This window comes from Lissotriton helveticus, chromosome 7, assembly GCF_964261635.1.
Source record: "Lissotriton helveticus chromosome 7, aLisHel1.1, whole genome shotgun sequence".
In the NCBI taxonomy this organism is placed as follows: Eukaryota; Metazoa; Chordata; class Amphibia; order Caudata; family Salamandridae; genus Lissotriton; species Lissotriton helveticus.
Window position 1 is genome coordinate 1856510374 of NC_136068.1, and position 22486 is coordinate 1856532859.

At 44.8% G+C, this 22486-nt stretch overlaps 1 protein-coding gene across 1 annotated transcript in view; it reads right to left on the minus strand.

Annotated features, from left to right (window-relative positions):
• Window positions 1–22486, minus strand: part of LOC144770834 (rap1 GTPase-activating protein 1-like) — a 114874-nt gene that overhangs the window by 57244 nt on the left and 35144 nt on the right. The window contains exons 7-9 of the mRNA XM_078655614.1: window positions 21239–21368; window positions 9356–9511; window positions 4432–4503 (exon numbers count right to left, since the gene is read on the minus strand). Of these exons, the coding sequence (XP_078511740.1) occupies window positions 4432–4503; window positions 9356–9511; window positions 21239–21368 (358 nt within the window). The remainder of the gene's footprint in view (window positions 1–4431; window positions 4504–9355; window positions 9512–21238; window positions 21369–22486) is intronic.

Here is a 22486-nt window from a genome sequence, read left to right on the forward strand (position 1 = left end):
GACCTGAGTGCACTAGTCCACAGAAGACAGAAAGGGACTGCTCCATATCAAGATCCTCAACCTGGTACTGTGGGAATTCATTAATGAGATGGTGTGATTGGTTAACTATGAGGGGCAATAAGACGATGGAAATTGACACTATGTGCGATATGTGATAACTACTGCAAAAGTAGCTTAGCGCAACTCTTCAAATCGCAGTCTATCGCAGGAAAATAACACCATGTTAACATGGTATTCACTACACGGCAGCACCATGTGATAGACCCACCACAACGCGTCAAAGAAATGCGTTAAAATCAATGCAACGCCGCAAAGATGCGAAACACCGAAGCGAAAAAAGCAGCGATTACGCAAATTGTGATACAAAAATCTTCAAAAACAAGCCACAGGGCTGCAATTCCCACGCGACATGCGGAAAAATGCACTATAAAAGTTGGAAAAAAAACACATACAAAAGCCAAACAACAGCGAAGCACAATGGAGGCAGCTGGAGCAAGTGCAGAGGACAACCAGAACACCACAATCCCCCCATAGGACCAGCCTGGGACCTCGGGGTCAGGGAAGGGCAAGGAGAAGAAGAGTAGGAAGAAGAGGTTCAGTCCGCAGGAAAACAGGATCCTGATAATGGAGGCGATAGAACACCATCCACTACTGTTCGTCACCTCCACTGTGTCACTGGCAACTAAAAAATGGAATATGGCAGACCATTGTGGATAAGGTGAATGCAGTCAGAGTGCTGAAGAGGCCAATGGAGAGGTCTAGAGGCGCTGGAATGATGTCAAGCGCAAAACCAAGCAGAAACTCGCAACCGGACGGCAGCAATGCAGACTGGAGGTGAGAGCCCAGCGCCACAGAAGGAGCTGGACGAGATGAAGGAAATGGTGTCCACAGTCATCAGTGGGGAGACTGTGGCAGGAGTTGGGGGCCCAAACATTGAGACTACATTGTCCCAATTAGATTTGAACCTTGAAGATGAGTTCAGCCAATGAGTTAGAGCGGGCCTCCAGGTTGGTCAAAAACTCAGAGTGTATCAAGGTATCATCAGCACACACTGAACTCAGTATACCAGAAACTATATCCACTATGCATGTCCTAATAAATGCAAATTGATGATGAACTGCATCAGGGAAAACATATAACCTTGGGGAATGCACAGTTCAAGGTAATACAGAGGGTGCTGCCAATTCCAAGAGTCGGCCGATACTGTAATTAGAACAGACTGTCACTAATCCTGCTGGACTTGAGTGCGGCGTTCGATGCGGTCTCCCATGGGATTCTGCTCAGAAGACTATGGGAGATCGGAGTCCGAGGCGGTGCCCTGTATTGGTTCGCGTCTTTTTTATCTGACCGTTCCTTCCAGGTTCATGCCCCTCCGTACTCATCCTGTAGGCTCCCGCTGAGTTGCGGTGTTCCGCAAGGATCGGCGATCAGCCCTACGTGGTTTAACGTGTACGTCCGCCCCCTGGCAGTGTTGGCCAGAGAACTCATTTCATACGCGGATGACACGCAGCTTATCTTCTCCTTCTCGAAGGACAAGGATTCGGAGCTAGCCAAATTTCAAGATGATATTCTGGCCATCTCTAGATGGATGTCCACGAATTGCCTGCAGTTAAACTCATCAAAAACTGAGGTACTCCTGATCGGCAAGGAAACAAACAGGTGGAACGATCATTGGTGGCCCTCCACATTAGGTCCCCCTCCCATTCCTAAGAAGGAAGTAAAAACCTTGGGTGTGCTCATGGACGACTTGCTTTCCTTAGAGTCCCATGCAAAAAGAGTGGCTGGCGTGTGCTATGGTCGTCTACGGTCGCTCAAACCAATCTTGGGCTATTTTGATCCACCGGTACGCCAGACAATTGTCCAAGCCCTGGTGTTATCGCATATAGACTACTGCAAAGTCTTAATGCTGGGCTCTAATCGAACAGCTATCAACCGACTCCAAAGGGCCCAAAATGCAGCCGCTCGTGTTCTGTTCGCCCTACCAAAGCTCTGTCACACGTCCCATATTCTGCGGCGCTTACACTGGCTTCCGGTAACACAGCGTATTCAATTTAAGTCCCTTGGCCTAATTCATAAAATCCTGCACTGCTCTGGTCCCCAAGTGTTGCGAGGTCTGTGTTCTTCCTATGTTCCTTCACGCGCCCTCCGCTCGGCAGACCGCCATCTTGCCTGCACCATCAAGATTCAAAGGAGCAGAGCTGGTGGCCGCTCCTTCAGGTATTTGGCTCCGAAACTGTGGAATTCGATTCCCCCGGAGGTGCGTGCTACAAATAATTACCTGTCATTTAGAAAACTCATCAAAACCTGGTTGTTCCCTTCTTCCTAGGGTTCCTAAATGACTCTACTCGTTTCCCCCTGGATTAGTGCGTCTTTCTTTCAAATTGTCTGCAAGCGCTGGGACGCCCCATCACTGGAGTAGCCATGAGCTATATAAGCTTTTTTAACATTAACATTAACATCCCAGCTGTGCAGTGTACTAAGGTCTTCTGGTCCAAGATGTCAGATGTTATGGAGAACTTGTTCCGCAACCGGAATTCCAAACCTTCATTGTCCACCCTGAGGGCATCCACAAGGCTGGTTATTCTGGTGTGCATTGTGTAAGTCTGAACTCTAAGGCCAAGCAGGGGTCTGAGAAAGCTATTGTGAACTTGTTGTCTAATGACTGTTTGGATGAAAGTCATGTTGAAAATGAAGCTGCATGTTGTGGAGCAAAATATATCTATGCTGGTGTACAGTGTTCAGTTAGAGGAAGAGTTTAATTTACAATTCAATTCAATTCATTTACACGCGTGTTATGTTGTGGAGTCCAAAGACTCTCAGAGTGCGTAGCTTACCAATGTTGAATTTAAAAAAAAAAATAGGTGCAGCATCAGCAGTTTTTTGTCGCAGCATCAAACTTTGCTCATGGCCATTGAGATACTGGCAAATTTCAGAAGTTGTCCACCTTATGCCCTGCTATAGCCTCAGCTTGTAGATTCCGAGCTGGCCTGGCCCACCTGCAGCCCACCCACCTGCACCCTGTAAGGCTAGCCTGCCGATACTGTGCCGAGCGTCTCCGCTACCCAGTAACTAAAGACTAGGGACATACTGGAAGTGTAAATTGTCATGGGGAGAGAGAGCAGCAGTTTTTAAATACCTTTGCATAATCTGGGATCCAGTAAAATCATAAAACTCTTGCTTCTGTGCATTGGCTGACATTTTCCAATTTAGCCCAACTACACAAAAAGTGGGCAGGGCAGGATATGAACAAAATAAAGAGTTTGGCCATCTGTTCTGAAGTTATTGGAAGCATCCTTTTTTGCATATTGTGTTGTGTAACAAGCCTTCTTCATGCTCACATTTCTTCATTACTTTGTGCAATAAGGTAAATGTTATGGAGAAAGATGGTTGGGGCCGTAGCCTTTTGAAGTCCTCTGTTAAGTGCTTCCTTGTAGGAGGGTGATTTCTTTCAGATCTACATTCAAGAGACCATGGCTTTCGCTGCCACTGGTACCACTACTGATACACCTTTGACACATCTGCTTAGACCAATGCACATCTAGTGTTGAGTGACCTTTGCTCCTTTATTTCTAAATCCTTGGAAAGATTTCCTAGTTCAGTTTTTCATTCATCTTTTTGTGCTTGAGATGGATACATCCCCTTTCTTCATTTTCAAGAGTATCACTGTGTCTTACAATGAACAGCTGGAATTTGAATGCCAATCATATGAATGGACTAGCTCACAATATGTCTCTTCCATTCAAACAAATATTGATCTTTTAGGGGCATATTATCAAGGGTGGCGATAGGCAATTTTCGCCGTTTTCGGCCGCTAACCGGCAAAATTTCTATCGCCCTATTAGCAAGCTGTTGCTAACAGCAGTTAGCAACAGCTTGTAGGCGATAGCGAGCGGTTTGAGGCCCGCTTTGCATGTCAGCAATATTTATCGCTAATGACATGCTAAGTGGGCATACCCAACCTGTTAGCGACTGAAAGCAGTCGCTAACATCGCTATCGCCTATTAGCAAGGCAGGCGTAGCGATGGAAATATTCACGCTAAGCGCGAATATCTCCAAAATCTAACACCTGCCCAGACCAGTTCTTAGCCATGTTATCCAATGGGAGGTGGATAACATGGCTAAGAGCATTTCGTCGCTAATGCGTGAATATCGCTGTATTCTCAGCGATATTCACGCATTTCGCCGCTATCACCAGGTATTTTATCACTTTTGAGATAAACGTTGCTAATAGCACGTTACCTCAGCGATGAAATCCGGCGATGCTTGGCGATAGAAAAATTGTCGCTAAGCCTATTTAGCGATAATTTTCGCTAGTTGTTGGTAATATGCCTCTTAGTTCTTAAACAAGAGTCAGTGTATGGTGTTGGTGAAAATGAAGCCTACAACTGCACAGCTTAATGTGAAATTGTCCTGATCGGTGAGAAGACTCACCTTCCGAAACACAGCTGGATTCGGTAGAGCTGGTCCAAAGCAAGGGACATCATCCCGGGCTGTTACTGACACCTGGGAAGAGACAAAAGACAGAAAGAGATGTTACTGGACTAACCAAAAGAAATCCAGTTGCAAAGTTTACACATCCTGGGAAGTCATTCATCCACAAAATGATACCCGGTGATGAATGCTCTGGATAACTAACAAATGAGTAGAAAAGTACATTCAGTCATTTGAAGACAAATCCTAATATGGTTTTATACAACCTAATTCTGTAAGACCTAGATTTCAGTACTAGAATCTCATATCTGCTTCAGACAAAATTCTTCACATCTCCATGGAAGGTTTCTATGACACTCAGAAAATTATCATTCAGATAGATGAGGGAGGTGTTTACAATAGTCTGGGTTTCGGTGGATGCTGGCTGTGGTTGGACGATAGGGGTTAGAGTTGATGTGTCCTGTCCACCATTTTGCAGTCATATCAGCTGCCATTCATTAGTACAGTCCTCAAAGCTTGTTAGTGTACAGTGTATTTAGCTCTGGCATAAATCAATCAAAAGTCTATGGATTTCCATTTCAAGGTCCATGGATTTCCTTGTGCTTTTGATATTCTGAGTTTAAGGATCCCAACCATCGACATCTAATGGTAGGATATGGAATGACTTAATACGTGATGGAAGTTCAGTCTCCCTCCTGAGAGCCAATCTTCCCATCCTTGGAGTCTGTCACAATCTCCAGCAAAGGATGTCCCAAATGGTATGACATGGACTTGTAAGATTTAAGTATAAGAAGCTGTAAGAGGACTAAAAGGCCATGCATCGGAACGAGAGACAATATCACTCTGCATAGGTAGCAGTTACTTAAAATGACCAGTTGATATTTGGGAGACAAATGTATACATTTGCTAAAATTGAAAAGCTGCCACTGGTGGACAAAATATTCCTATTTTTGGAAATGTCAAGCTAACATTAGGGGGCAAATTATTTTTGACTAAAAATTAAAGTTGGAGTTTGTTTCCAGAATATTACAATCTGGTGTTTTGGGGACAAAGTTTGTTTATTTTCTAACATTCAAAGAGGGAATTTGGGGACAAGGGACATATTTTCAGAAAAAAAATCAATTGGTTACAAACTTGTCTATGAACTAAAAATGAAGAGCTGTCACAGGGGACACAATGGGGCAGATTTACAAAAAAGTGACGCATCTGTAGAGATGCGTCACTTTCCCTGCGCCACTCTGAGAAACCCTTGCGCCACCATGGATGTGCCTTAATTACAATACGGAATACGATGGCGCAAGGATTGACAGATGTTGGTGCAAAAGTCACGCATTGCTGGAGTCGTGTCGCAAGCACGACGTAACTCCAGCAATGCATTTGGAAGCCTATTCCCACAAAACTGCGTCACTCCTTACGCCTGCTTCAAGCAGGCGTAAGGTTTTGACGCAGTGGTGTCCTAGAAGTGACGCAGTGAAATCTTGTAGATTTCACTGCGTCACTTCTACATGGCTTTTTTGCGTGGGAATGCCCACCCTGCATACATTATACCTGACGCAGGTATAATGTGACGCAGGGCTTTAGAACGTGATGCATCTGCCTAGATGCGTCACATTGTAAATGGGCCGCATTTTTAATGCCGCCGCTGAGTCTTGAAAAGTGACGCAGCAGTGGCGTAAAAATGACGAAAGGGTCTTGTAAATCTGCACCAATGTGTTTGTTTTCAGAAAATGTCATGTTGATGCATAGAGTAAAAATCAGTTTAGTAATTGCATTGGCAAATGTATTTCAAGCAAACATTTGAGTGATAATTTATGCAGCACCTATTGATTATGTTATATCATCATTGATTAGATGTTGGAGGGCACTTTGTTCCTACTTCCAAGGCTATTTCAGGACTCATCAGGAGGTATTTCATAATCTATTCAGGTCATAAGGCTCCTCCTTGAGCACAAGCGCATCACTCAGAGCTCGTCAGCTCAACCAGCTCATGGGAGCCTTCTCAAACAAAAGCAGGGCTGGAACACACTCTGGTAATTGCAATGCATGGTAACACGTACTTTCTTTAAGCAATCTTTCATTTTCACCATGGTAGTTGCAGCCAGTGCTGAATATCTCTGGACTTAAGGTCATGTATCACTACAAGTAAGAATACAGGCGGGTGCCTGAGCCTACTTTGTTTAGTTTTTTCTATCCACAAACATTCCCAGAAGTATGCAAGGTGCAGGTCTCCAGTTGTACCTCTGGGAACACAAGTGGAAGCAAGAGGAGCCACAGTTTGTCCTCCCTTACAGTAGTCATATAAACATAAGAGACTACTGTGAATCTTGAAAAGATTTAGAAATCTTCTAGATCACAGGAGTTTGAGTGTTTGTCTTTCATTGTATTATGAAGACAATGAGGGAGACTACTTGCTCACACTAGGGGGGGTCATTACAATGTCGGTCGAATCACCACATCGGTCATGGGACTGACCGACACCCGGTCGGCGGTCCCGACCGCCTCATTAGGCGAACACTGTTCAGTCGAATTCCTACATTTTACTATGGGAACATGCATTCCGGCCGTAAACCAGCTGTAATGCATGCTCCCATAGTAAAGTAGAGGGTGCGGATCATCTCTGCACCCCCCGGACACAAGGTGCAGGGATCAACCAGGGGGCACCCTGGCCTCCAACCGGAGGCCGCACACCCTGCTGGGGGACCCCCAAAGATGCTTTTGAGATTACAGGCCGGATTCTGACTGACGGAGAGGTGTTTCTGAGCCAATCGGAAGCCAGCTCGAATGACCAGTCGGTTCCCTTTCCAACCGCATCCATCGTAGGAGGCGGTTGGAAAGGAAACCGAACAGCCCATTACGATGCAGCTGTAAAGGCTCCCAACCACCTATTGCTGGTGGGCTTATCCTGAACTATTCTGTTTTTAATATGTGTTCTCTCTTTTGTAGGTTTCTTTGTCATCTGGTGGATTCTGGTTAGACACCTGAAAGGGTTGCAAGGGGTATCAAAACAATATATGTAAGTATTCTCCTTATACAAGGTTAAAAGCTGGGGATGGGGTGGGGTTTAAGGAACCTGCCTCGTCTTATCAATTGATCAACATGTTTCTTTCCCCACAAGTCTTTGCCTATGAGACCAGGAACACCAGGACCACAAAGACACCTATACTTTATCTGACCTACATCTTTAACCATAAACAACATTGGGCCACATGTAAAAAACATTTCGGTGGTCGCAAACATGCCAAAACAGGCCAATTTGCAGTATCAGCCCGTTTACTAACGCAAAAAGGCTTTTTAAAATGTAAAAAGCCTTATTTGTGATTCAGTAGCCTATAAAAGAAGTGCATTTTGGGTTTGCAATTCAGTATTATGAAGGGGCATGTTTAAGGAATCCCTTCCTAGAGGTATGCAAGGTGCAGGTTTCCAGGGGGACCTCAGAGAATATATCAACACAAAGTGGAAGCAAGAGGAGCACAGTACGTCCTCCCTCACAGTAGTCATATAAACAAAAGAGGCTGTGAAACTTGAAAAGATTTTGATATTTTCTAGATCATATGAGTTGGCTTGTTTGTCTTTGGTTGTATTATGAAGAAAACGAGGGAGACTACTTGCTCGCACTAGGTGACATGCTTCAAATGTACATTTATGAATATGTACAATAAGGCCATGGTTATCAACAGAAGTGCTATGCAATACTTTGTGCTAATTTGCATCAAGGAGGTGTACCATGGACATTGCCATGCAACCACCCAAGGTATTTGGATGCAGATGCATATCTACTAACTTTGGATCATAAGGGCCTCCAAAGGGCACTGCCAATGACCCTGGGTAATGCCAGAGATTAACTTAGGAAACTCCAGTAGGACCCCGCAGCTAGAGATAGAGATGTTTCCTGTCAGCATTCACTGTAGTGTGTGGTGGTGGGAGGGGGTGCCAGCCAGTCTGCACTTTCTTCAGTACTCTCATCTGCCGCCTCAAGAATAGACACAGAGTGGGCACAGATGCAGCTACCCTTTAAGAGTACTGCATACTACAGCCTACCAGGTCAGATTTGGCCTTCCTAGGGGCATGCATAACATGAGAGAAAACCTTACTCTAAACTTTTTTTTTGTATTAGGTTTTCTCTAAAACATTCTAAAAACGTTTCTAAATACTGTACAACACACATCCAAATTTCAAAAGTGCTAAACTATGTTGAAACATACTGTTTTGCACTGGAAAGGTTCCCTTCCAATACAAAACCTATGCTTGGCACCATGCACACCCATTCCACTATGGTGCAAGTGTGTGTGTTGGCTCAAGTCATCTTAACGTGAGCCAGCACAGTGAGAGAGAGAGCTAGAACCTCACCTTAGTAGATATGGTGCTGTTCTGCTTTATCTCTTTCATGCAATGCAGTGCAGCAACTTCTCTTGCTGCACTGTGTTGCGTGAAAAGTAGAAAAAATATACCTCATAGTTTTAGCCCACTTCTTTGGAATATTGTAATTTCAAACTCACCAATCCAATTCTTTACAAATATTAAAACACTCAAATAGCCCTGGGACAAGTCAATCTTGCTTGGACAACCATAAAATACTGGAAGAATAAATAAGTACCTCTTCATACCACTCCAGAAACACATATATTTTGTAGCCAATTTCTTTGGATAATTATAGTAAATGTATGCTTAGATGTTCACTTTGTTATCACTGTGTTTCTGTTGTAGTACATTTATATGTCATGATTCTTTATATGGCTGGATAAATAGTTCTCAGTGGTAGAGTCTGGAAGATTTCATGAGATCAGATAGATTCTGTAGGAGCTTCTATACAATATAGCTATTCCTGTAGTCGCTGGCCTCATGTAGGAGGCTTAGGCCAGGCAGTGATTGGTAAACCTTCGAACAACAGAACAGACTTGTCCTTAGTCCCTCATTTCTCTCTCACCTTGTAGGCAGTTCCCCCTTCAAAACCATGGACTGCTTGCACTACAATGTAGCAGTGGATAAAGTTGGATGCAATCATGTCTGGCACAAAGGGGGTGTTTTCGTCCTGGAAGACAATGGTGACAATGTCGTTTCCAATATGACGCTTTCGCTGAAGCTGGAAGAGAGAAGGGAGAAAAAGAACAACAGGTCAATGGTTTGATGTGTGGTGAATGTGATTGGCTCCCATCACCTCTAAATTATGAACCATTCAGTTATCTCCTTTGGTTTTCTCTGCTGGAAATATAGATTGAAAGTAGTTGTAACTACAACAAATTTCAAGGCAACTGGGAGCAGGGGTAAGGGGTGAATGACAAGTATATTGAGTCAAAAATATAAAGTTGCTTGAATATTGTGTCAAAAATACTGTCACTACAAAGATATAAAATGAAGAAGGTAAGAATGTTGTTTTTATATATATAATATTGTTTTTAAAAATATAATTGCATCTAATATTGTTTACTTAATTATAGTTGTATTACATATTGTTTTCAAATAATTTAATATGCATTAGTTATTATATTAATTTGGTATGTTTGTATTTTCAGTATAATGTATATTACATTTTTTTGTGTAGTTTGGTTAATGTGCAAGTCAGGTTTTTTACATTAAATCAATCATTTAAAATGTGGCCGAGAGTTGTTGGTTTTGTAGAGGAAAACAATGGGAAGTTACTTAAATTATTTATTTCTTAGATTAACTAATTATCTTCTCTGAATATTTATTTGGCAAGTAATTATACAAAATCTGTAATAGATTAATTTCTATTTTTATTAAGTAGCTGTATTTTATGATTTTTAAGGTATATTTTATTTTTGTATCGATTAATTACTAATTTATATTTTAGTAGTGGTTGTTGGGTTTGTAAGGGAGAAGGGTGGCAATTATTTGTATTAATATATTGATTTTTTAAGGGAAATAAATATGTGTATGTTAATTAATGATGAAAATTATTTATTTGCATATTTACTATGTTAATTATTTGTTTTATTTTATTAATTGTTATTTAATTGATAAGTATATTTATTATTACATTTTGTAAAATACATCACAAATTTATTATTGGATTTAATTGTATTTGGTTTGCAAGTTATTTTAATAATAATATTGAGGGTTTTGTGGGTTTTATTGTTTAGTATGTAGGGAAATGAAATGAAATATGTAACCCCTCGAAAGTCCAATACTTAGCATGAATTTTCTTAAATTGGAGTGGGACTGGTAAATTTAGCCTCTCCAAATGCCAACACTTTTCCTACTGTTTTTTACCTTGGAGTAAGAAGAGTTAAATTAACCCCTCCAAAGTACAACACTTTCCCACATTTGCTTATGTTGGAGTGGCAGTAGTAAATCAAAACCCACCAAAGACCAACACTGTCTCTAATTTTGTTTCTATTGGAGAGGGAATAGTAAATATGACCCCTCCAAACTTCACCAAGTTTTCTATTTTTACTTAAATTGGAGTTAACTTAATCAGGCTCACTACTTTGAAGTTCAAGCCTTTTGTTAATTTTTTTGGATTGTTTTTATTTTAATATTTTTTTGTTTTCCTTTAATGTTTATATTATTTTGTATAATGGTAACTTTTTATCTACATTTTGATTTGTTGTTATTAATGTTATTGTTTTTGTTTATTAATATATGTTGTTTAATGTAAAACTGTAAGTTATTGTTAATGGTAGTAATGTAAAATTTTAAACAGTTGAATTAAAAAAAATGTTTTATTAACCTCAATATATAAATCATGTTTTATATATATATATATATATATATATATATATATATATATACACACACATATAGCTTTTATTTTATCTGCACTACGAGGACCAGAAGTCCGTAGCAACGGTCCCACCCACTGAGACTGCTCCTCTTAAGTAAAGTAATGCGGAAAAGCTGTTTGAGTGATCATAAAAGACAAGGCCACTGACGAAGGGAGCGGTGACTCCTGAAACGCGTTTGGCATTTTATTCGATGTAATTCAAGATGCCTTTGACTGCCTGTAAGCTGCCTGAAAATAAACCGAAAATCATGCACGTACCTGTTGGTGTTCTTCATTAGGGTTAACCTTGTTGTTTGGATATATATATATATATATATATATATATATATATATATATATATATATATATATATATATATATATATATATATATATATGTGTCCAAAAACGAGTTGCCCACAATTGAAAAGGCCACACACGGCAAGCTTTCACCATTTATTTTGAGGAATGCAAGATTAAACAGCCCAGCCGCTCCAAAACACAGAGTATCAAGCCATACGGGTTTCGGGCGTGATGCCGCCCTTGTTCACTGGCAATGTAGAGAGAACAGCAGCAAGCGAACCACCTGCGCATAATTTCAATGTTCCGCCCCAGTGGGCGTATGCGCGATTGAATGCTGGTAGCTGTAGTTCACTTAGTATCAAACCACAGTGGGTGCCGCCCTGCCCCCAAATGTCACAAGTTCTTACCCAAATGGGTTGATTGAAACTGTCAGGGCTGCCATCCTGCCCATACATCATCCTCAAAACGGACCTGCCGTCCCTGCAGCATCACTTTCTTCCTGGTGCTACGGACCCGCTTTAGCAGTGGGGCCCTTTCGCGGCCGAGGCAGGCCGCACGATATGTCCAAAAACGAGTTGCCCACAATTGAAAAGGCCACACACGGCAAGCTTTCACCATTTATTTTGAGGAATGCAGGATTAAACAGCCCAGCCGCTCCAAAACACAGAGTATCAAGCCATACGCGTTTCGGCCGTGATGCCGCCCTTGTTCACTGGCAATGTAGAGAGAACAGCAGCAAGCGAACCACCTGCGCATAATTTCAATGTTCCGCCCCAGTGGGCGTATGCGCGATTGAATGCTGGTAGCTGTAGTTCACTTAGTATCAAACCACAGTGGGTGCCGCCGTGCCCCCAAATGTCACAAGTTCTTACCCAAATGGGTTGATTGAAACTGTCAGGGCTGCCATCCTGCCCATACATCATCCTCAAAACGGACCTGCCGTCCCTGCAGCATCACTTTCTTCCTGGTGCTACGGACCCGCTTTAGCAGTGGGGCCCTTTCGCGGCCGAGGCAGGCCGCACGATATGTCCAAAAACGAGTTGCCCACAATTGAAAAGGCCACACACGGCAAGCTTTCACCATTTATTTTGAGGAATGCAGGATTAAACAGCCCAGCCGCTCCAAAACACAGAGTATCAAGCCATACGCGTTTCGGGCGTGATGCCGCCCTTGTTCACTGGCAATGTAGAGAGAACAGCAGCAAGCGAACCACCTGCGCATAATTTAATGTTCCGCCCCAGTGGGCGTATGCGCGATTGAATGCTGGTAGCTGTAGTTCACTTAGTATCAAACCACAGTGGGTGCCGCCGTGCCCCCAAATGTCACAAGTTCTTACCCAAATGGGTTGATTGAAACTGTCAGGGCTGCCATCCTGCCCATACATCATCCTCAAATCGGACCTGCCGTCCCTGCAGCATCACTTTCTTCCTGGTGCTACGGACCCGCTTTAGCAGTGGGGCCCTTTCGCGGCCGAGGCAGGCCGCACGATATGTCCAAAAACGAGTTGCCCACAATTGAAAAGGCCACACACGGCAAGCTTTCACCATTTATTTTGAGGAATGCAGGATTAAACAGGATTGGGAGCAGTACAGCGAATCCACTTAACCTCCCACCCACTGGGGATAATATATTAGAGAGAAGACTCCACCGTACCCACTGGGGTTCAGACATTTTAATTTAATTTGTTACACGGAGTAGCGGCACCTAAACAGGTTGATATTTGGCATCAAAAGTCCTGGCAACAATTTGCTTGAACTACGATATCCAGAAGGCTATGTTTGCTAACGCCCACATGGGCGGGACTTTGAATTTGAATAAAATGTGATTCCACCAAAGTCCGCTGTCTCCGTGTGGTGGTGCAGCCATTGATCAAGAGCAGCACAGTGCTCGAAACGCGTTTGGCGATCTTATTGTGGAGGGAAAGCGGGCCGGCTTTTACTGCTGCTACCGGTGTCGCGTGTGTTTCAACCTCTTCGTGTGTGACATCTTCAAAGAGGGCAACCTGTTGTTTAAGATATATATATATATCAAGGGCTTTGCAGCTCGAAACGCGTCGCTGGTTCTGTTTATGGAATAAATACCATCTGTTGCTGACTTTGCTGGTCCGTTTACCTCATTTCATGCTGGCGTGGAGGCGGTGTCTGCGAGCGCAGAGCGTGCTGAGGAGGAGCTGTTAATTACATATATATATATATATATATATATATATATATATATATATATATATATTTATATGGTGATCAAGGGCAGTCCCTGCCCGAAACGCGTCGTGCCTATCTTAACCTGAATATGGATAATAAACTACCTCTGTAACACTCGATGAGCTGCGTGGTGGTCCGTGATATTCTGTGGTCATAACCATTTCAAGCAGAAACTGACCCATATATATTTATATATATGTTTTGGTGGAATATATCATTTTTAAGTATTACTTTTTAAGTTATTGTTTGTTTTTTTCTTTTTGTTTTATAGTTTCTAAATAATATATTTTACTTACATTACTCACTAAAACTTTTTTTTCAATTATATGATGATTTTGTAGTTTAATAATGTAGTCATTATTTATAATGCTACATATAATCATATTTTGATATAATTACCTTTTTTATTCTGTTCCATGATATTTTGGACAGAATACTTTGGCAGTTTACAAATCCAAATTGAGTAATACTTGAATATTTTTGTAGTCAAAAGTTGTGACACTATATTCTGGTAAGCTGATATTGATGTTTTCGATATTCTATTATACAAGTGGAGAAATGCTCTATTACTTACCGGTAATCTTCATTACTCCGGGTCCCGTTGTCCTCGTCCCATTCATTGACAAAGTGGAGATAACCATCTCCTGACAGAAAAAAAGACCAGAAGAATGCTGGGACCCTAATACTGCCCCTCCAACCAGGATTACATGAGCAGTACTTACCCAGCATCTCTCCTGTACATCCAAGCCCACACAGGAAGGCTGGCAGCCCGGGAGGGAGGGAGGGGCGTATGAATGGGACGAGGACAACGGGACCCGGAGTAATGAAGATTACTGGTAAGAAATAGCGCATTACCCTCAGGTCCCTTATGTCCTCGTCCCATTCATTGACAAAGTGGGAGAATACCAAAGCAGAAAAAACAGCCTTCCAAACCAGCAAGCAAACCCAGGAGACCCCACCAAGGTAGAACCCCGAGGGAGCAAAAAAAAGGGGCGAAGCGCAGGAAGCAAACGGCCAGCAAGCCAAAACCCGCCAGAAAGGGACACAACTAAGGACCGGAAACCGAGCCAAGAAGTACAGAAGGCCACAGCCCCAACAAGGAGGCAACCAACCAGAAAAACCGGAAGCAGCCCAGGTCCCAGGAAAGAATGACCAGCACCACCAGGGCCGCCAACGACAACCACCAAGCCCAGAAGGAGAAGCCACAGGAGTAGGGAAGCCCCAGCGAACCTCCACCCAGGCACCAGGCAGGCCCGACTCACCAAACGACGGAGACCAGAGGAGACCAGAAGCTACAGGAAGCAACCCCACCAGGAACCCAGGTGGACCAACAAGGAGAACCGCAGCGGCATGAACCCCGGACCCCCAGGGACCACTGGTAAGGGAACCAAAGCAGAGAACCGCCACACGGAACGCACCCCAGGGGGAGGTGAAAGAACAATGCCCCCGCAGCCCAAGGCGCGCCACCCCGCCAGGGCAGGAACAACCACCCTGGGCGCCAGGCACACCGGGGGCAGAAAAACCAACCCACAGCCTATAGACAGGCCGCGAGAAGGCCGGAGCAACAAGGCCCCCCACGGACCACCAGAGGGAGACCCCAAGCCGCACAGCCCACCAAAGGAAGAACAGGAGCCCAACCAGACCAGCCAGAAAAAAACACAGCACATGGCTTACCCCAACCAAGCACCAACCAGGCAGGAGCTTACCAAACCCCAAGGCCAGACAAGGCCAGGAGCAGGCAGGGAGGGACGACCGGAGGCCACACCAGAAGCCCCGGCCACAGACAGCCACAACCGGCCCCAAGGACACAACTGGCAAAAGGAAGCTCAAAGAGAGGGAACGGGACCGGAAGAGGACGGGAATCGTGGCCCAGCCGAGAAACAGGCAGACAGAAGCAGCCAGCGCACAGGAGACTGCAGGAGAGGCAGCCACCACCAACCAAGCAGCACTGCCAGCCAAAAACCTGGAGAAAGGCAAACTCATAGCCAAGGAAAAGGGCACGGACAGGACCCACCGAAGCAACTCAAAGGAGGGGAGGGAACCAGAACAACCGATCAGGGCACTCCAGAGAAACAAGTGGAGACCCACAGCACCTGAGAAGCACAGCCGAAGACCCAAGTAGGGACCAACCAGGCCCGACCCAGCCGAACCGCCCAGAACAGAGAAGGACAGTGGCAAATGGGGTGACAGGGTTCCAGGCCGCAGCAGGGGAACACAAGGACCAAGCCAAGAGACCAGGAAGAGTGCAAGGAAAGTGCCAGAGCAACCCCAGCACAGAAAAGGCAAGTCGAAGGACAAAGCACCAGCCAGGTCACACGAAAACAGCCCAAAGACAGAGGACAAGGTCAACCGCAGGAGGCCCTGGAACAAAAACAGGCAGCCCCACAACACACGAAGGAAGAACGGAGCAGCGCACACCAGGGATCCCCAGGCCAAACCCCGGCCTCCCCAGGCCAAACAGGTCCCAAACCAGGAGCACACAACGGGCACAGCAGAGGAAGCACAAAGCGACAGAGGCCGGGAGACCGCCCAGACCCCAGGACCAGCAGCCAGAGCAAGGACTCAGACACCAGCCCATCACAGGAACAGCTGAGAAAGAAGGAACAGCCCAAACCCCAAACGAGGAGCACGCAAACCAAATACTGTGGCACATGAGACCAGAGAACGCACAGCACCGGGAAGGTCGAGGCCACCACCGAGAGCAGGAGCCGCCAGGCAGGAAAGGCCGCAGGCCGAGAGCAGAGGCAGACAAGGTGAAACAGAAGCAAAAGGGCTGAAGGGCGAATGCCAATACCACTAACAGAGCACACCAACCCCAACGAAAGACCAGGGATTGAACACCCATACCACAGAGCAAGAGCCCAAGACCATAACCAATAGGCTAGAGTGACACCACAAAGGGCGCATGCACAGTCAAAGTCAAACGCGCCCCAGAGGCACAAGCAGCACGTGGAAAGAGATGCAGAGCCACACATAGGTAGCCCGACACGCAGGAAGAAACCTCCCCCCCCGGAAGCCACCAAAAGCACAGGACCGGAGGCAGGAACCCCAGGAACCCAGCACCAAGGCCGGCAGGCGAGCCGAGAGTCACAGCCACATCCCAGCAGCCAAGAAAGCGCCAAAGAACCGCGGATCCATGGGGCCGAGCGAGCGAACCGGGAGCCGGGACCACACACAGGCACCAGACACCGGCATGCAAGGCACCGGGCCAGTGCCGAAGGGAGTGGGGACATACTGAGGCAGGCCAAGCTAAAAAAGCACCTCCGAGCATGGAGCGCACAGCACCCGCTGCAACCAGGGAGCACGTGCAACTCACCGCCCATGGACCCCGCTCCACGCCACCCCAAACCAAACTGAGGAGGAGGCAAGGAACAAAGGGAAACCGCGAAAAAGAAAGGCAGAGGAGCATAGCACAGCAACCGGAAAGGGGAACCGCTGTGCGACCGTGAGCCCGTGGGCCATAGAAGCTCCATTATTGCCATAACGACAAAGAGCAATGTGTGAACCTAGGAAAGAAGAACTCAGGCTATATGCAACTCACCCGAAGGGGTGGCCGGAACACCACCAGCAGCAAGGCCCCCACTCCTACAGCGGCAAATAACAGAGCAAACGCGGCGCATCTACCACCCAGAGCGGCCTCAGGAAGACGTGCATGTGACCCGAAACACCCGGGAGGCCACACACCAGCCGACCCACATGCGCAGGGAAAAAACCACAAGGAGAAAGAACAAAAAGCCGCCAAGCGGAACTCATCCGGGGCTGGGGCCAACACCAGCACAAGGTCCCCTCCCCAGCGCAACCGCCATCAGGAAACCAGGGGAAAATGGCAGGAACACCGCAAGCGAGGAGCGACTCGCCGGGCCTGTCTCGGTAAGACGCGCCCGCGACCCCAAAGGAACCAGGTAGGAACCTTCCAGGAAACCGGCAGCAACAGAGACCGACTCCCAGCAATCCCAGCAGGCAGGGAGACAGCCCAGGAAACCCCGCGCCTACACAGCCAGGCAGCCGGGCAAGGGGAAGGAGGAGAAGAACGCCACTCCAGCCCAGCAGGAGCAGCATAAGCACACCACGTCCATTCTGTCGACAGACAGTAAAAAAGAACAGGAGGGATGCTGGGTAAGTACTGCTTATGTACTCCTGGTGGGAGGGGCAGTATTAGGGTCCCAGCATTCCTCTGGTCTTTTTTTCTGTCAGGAGATGGTTATCTCCACTTTGTCAATGAATGGGACGAGCACATAAGGGACCTCGGGGTAATAGAGCATCTTCCTGCTAATGTAGAGGGTAGCATAACTGTGATGTGGTAAAGAAGGTGGGTGACTAGTAATGGGTGTTTACCATTCAGGGAGGGGTAGCATTAAGGAGTAGTAAGGAGTAGCAAAAGGTAGTGGAACTGAGGGATTGGTAGCATTAAGATATAGGGCCTTAAGATATAGGGCCTCATTATGATGGCCAAAAGACCGCCACCAACAGCCTGTTGGTGGCGGTCCTTCAGCCATCGGAACAGGGATCTCCGTACGCCATATTATATGGGCATTTGGACGTGTGGCGACGGTCCCGACAGACGGTCTGGATCCGACCGCCTGTCGAACCTCCCTGTATTCCCTGAATAGCAGCGGTGCCTGTCAGGCACTGCCATAGGGATAACAATATCCCTTTCCGCTGGTTGTTCTGTGGCGGTCAAACTGCAGCAAAACGGCAGGCGTAAACTGATTTGGGGACCCATAGCAGGCCCCCCTAATCCCCTGGGCCAGGGACATAGGCCCTGGGGGGCACCTATGGTGCCTCCTTATATATCCTTACACCATGTGGTAGGCACTGCATGGTGCCTGCCATGTAGTGCAGGGATATGTGTGGGGAATCTGTTTTGTCTTTCAGCAGATGCTGCAGAGCACAACACCCGCCGCAATACAAAACTAGGGCAATGCGACCGCCACTGTTGTGGTCGAATCCTAATTTGCCCAGTGTAACAGCCGCCTTGTAGGCGGGCGGTCGCAAATACGATATGATGACGGACAGACTGAAGTCCGTTCGCCATCGTAATGACCCCCTATGTTAGGACCCTAACCAGGTCTGCCCTATCCCATCAGTCAGACCCATCCTTTGACCCACAATACCATTCCACAACAGCCTTGAGGTCAGTTCCTGACCTACGTAGTTCCTCTTAGGAATGGCCCAGTGTTGGATGGGAAAATTATTGAACCCAACAACCCATGGCACAGAGGTTTTCAGAATGTATTGGATGTGATAATCAGCACTTTCCCTGAGTTACACTACAGAAATGGACATTACATGCACATTGTGGTGCCTATTGCATAAAAATGCACATGTCCTTGTATTTACCCCAGTAAATTTCAGCAAGTTTCACCTGCAGAAATTTACCTGGAGAAAATATCGGCGGTATTGTGTTTCCCATAAAACTTTGAGTTCTGGTGTGTGTGTTAAAAGGAGTTTTCTCACTTAACCCATCTTTAATGTGGTCCTGTTTAGTGCCCGCTCACAGAACTTCTAAAAGACGCACTATTGACACACCTTCCACCTCTCTGCATCTGAAAGTGGCTCTAAGGATTCATATAGGGGCTTTTGGTCAGAGGTCTTCATCCATGTGTTGGTTAGATTGCCATTTACACTTGGCTTATGCCCACCACAGCACATAGCATGTGGCAATGTGTCAGCCCACTTCAGCAACTGGCTCCACTTGGAGTGAGTGATGGCTTCTCTCCTGTGTGCAATGTACACACCCGCCACAGAAACAGTACCCGTGTGTGTCAGGGCTCATGGAACAACATATGCTTTCTTTTTTAATGTAATTTCTTTTTTACTTTTCCAAGGGCCCGGCATCTTCACAGTCACTGTGACCAGGCTCTCACTGACACTGGAGGAGCCAGGCTCAGCAAGTGACAGCTATCTTCAAAAGTGATGTTCATTAATAAATACCTGTTGAAGAACCATTCCAAGATGGTCCACCTGTGCGTGCGCTGGCATGCATGTGGAAGTGTGGGCAACCATCTTTAAATGTTTTTCGCATTTCATAACTTTTAGCCATTTTGGGAGATTAAAGTAATAAAGCATGCAAAAATTCAATTGCTGTGCACCCATATATTAAAGGCCAGACATATTGCTTTGCCCTTATTTGGTTGATGGAGGAATTGAAAGAGCAATATAGTATTTCAACACATGGACTCTTCCTTTTATAACAGAATGGGTAAATTATGCGGGCATTATCATCTTTTTAAGATATTTGCAGACACACACGCTGCCCCTTCATCCCACCTTCCATGGTGTGCTCCCCCTTTCTCTACTTCGCATCTTCTTCAAATACCACTTGCATCCCATTACTGGTGAAATATGTTGGTAGGTGAAATCAGAGTGGATACCAAAGGCCTGATTTACAAGAAATGACGCATCGCTGTGGTACCGCAGTGATGAGTCAAAATGTCCTTGAGTCTGCGGCAAAAATCCTTGCGACTCTATGGATGGCCATATTTACAATACTGGGTGCCATTGCGCAAGGACCCATGAATGTGTCTGAAATACTGAGGTATCTGTGGGAAGGATGGCGCAAGGCATCAGGCCAAAAAGTGGTGCATTGCTATAGTTAGTCATAAAACTGACGCACCTACAGCAATGCATCAAAAAAATAGAGGCAATGCGTCAGTATTGACTGACACAAGTAGTCTACTGTATGGGTACCAATGTAATAGAGTGTGAAAAGGTGGAAAACTCACCTTTCACTCTGTTACATTTTTCCTGTATGTCTTGTATACGAGTGTGACATATTGTGTGCGACTACTATGTGTGTGTATACAAGTCATTAATGTTGTGTAATGTGACATTTACTGTGTTACCTACCTTATGAATTCACTTACCTGTTGAGGGGTAATGATGTCCTTGCAAGTTACATTGTTGGAAGTGACTTCAGCTGGTCAGATTCCGATGCCACAGCCAATGTGTCACTCCTATGCCTGGGTTTTAGAGGCATAGGAATGTTGACATATTGCAAGCTCAGTAGGCCACTACCCAAGGATGTGTCACTTTGCCAAAAAGTCATAAATACCGCTGCATCAGTTTTATAGGAGATTTTATGTGGGAACACCCACTTTGCATATATTAATTCTAATACGATACAGCCGATTCCGATAAAGGTAAAAGCCGACGCAGGCCAACAAAAAGTGACAGACTGCCTAGATGCGTCAGCTTATAAATATGGATCAAAGAAAGTGGTGCCAATGCATTAAAAAAAATGACGCAGTGCTGGCACAAGCTCCTTGTATATAAGCCCCCAACTTTTGACAAAATAGGATAAGTGGAAAATATGTGCATCCTTCTCGCACACCAGTCTTTCTCCACTCCCTTCCACACATGCACCTTGAATGTGTAACTTTGATCCTCTTTGCTCTCATGCTGAAGAGAGTTGATCTAGTCTGTAAATTTGCTCTTGAAATTGAGGATCTGGCTTCTATTCCCATTTTCCTTTCATGACTGAAGGGTCAGAATGGAACTCTTTTACCTTTCAGTCCTCCTATGGATCTATACACAAATGCCAATCCCATTTACATCCTTATAGAATAAAACTGGACCTCACCTGCTGGACGTCCCCCTCTGTGTAAGGCAGCTTGGTGGAAACGTGGAACATGATCTCCTTTCCTCGGTACGTAGTGTAGACCGACTCAGACCCCGTCTGACCCCGCGTCACATCCAGGCCCCCGCGGAACCTGTGAGCAGGAAGGAGGGGAAGAAGGAGAAGAGGAGAACCATTGTGATGCATCACTAAACATTCATAATGATGTCCTACACCACTCTCAAAAATAATGTTCATTTTGTTGCAATAAATGAAAATGTAAAAAATAAATAAAGTGTTATGATTATTATTATTGTTGTTGTCATTACTATGAATTAATGGTAATCCTACTATTACTGCTGCTAATAATAATGATAATAATAACAATGACTATTGCTATTATAATTTTTAATGATGAAGATTTAATGTTGATTTTATTAGTATTATTATTAGTAGAAGTATTAGCATTGCTATTTTTGCAACAGCGAAATATGTAGTACAGCAGTAATCTTTTAGTATTTAAATACTAAATACATTTTTAAAAAGTCATGTTATATTTGTGATCTTTATTACAATTGTAATACATGGAATTCTGTAATCCCTGTATTAAATAAACGCAGGTCTCTAATTTATTTATAATCAGAGACTAGTGATGCACTCAGTTGTCGATTATAAAGACACCAGAACTCAACTATTATAAGTTATTACAGTCGAGTTCTGACGTCACAATGCCTCCTGCCAGAGCCAGCAGCCCAGGTGAAAGGCAGGTCAGGTCATGGAGTATAATTGAAGCAGCTGTTTAAAGCAATGGTCCGTGCTTTTCTTTCTTCTGCTCTATTTTTTTTTAGTTTATAATGACATGCATAGAGAATATGTTTAGTTTTTGCACTTCTTAGATAGAGAAAAGATAGAATCTGTCTGCATGTTTCTACATATTCTTAGCTAGCGCAACTTTTTTTTAAAAAAATTGACTTGTATTGATCTGTTTCTAATATGTCCTTGCCACAAAAATATAACAGGTTTATGATGTGTTTAATTTGGCACTAGATGTTTTTTATTCTTCATGTTTGCAAACATGCTCACTCTTTCATATAAAAGAGCTATGCACCAAGATTTTAAGTGCTTTTTGAGAACGGTGATGGTGTGAGCTTGTATTACATGGGATAAAATACCCCCTGGTGTAAATAGTAAGGATATTGCAAGTCACCTCAGAGTTCCATAACTTTATTAACCCCTTCTACGCTCATGAGGAGCTCAGCTCGTCATGAGTGT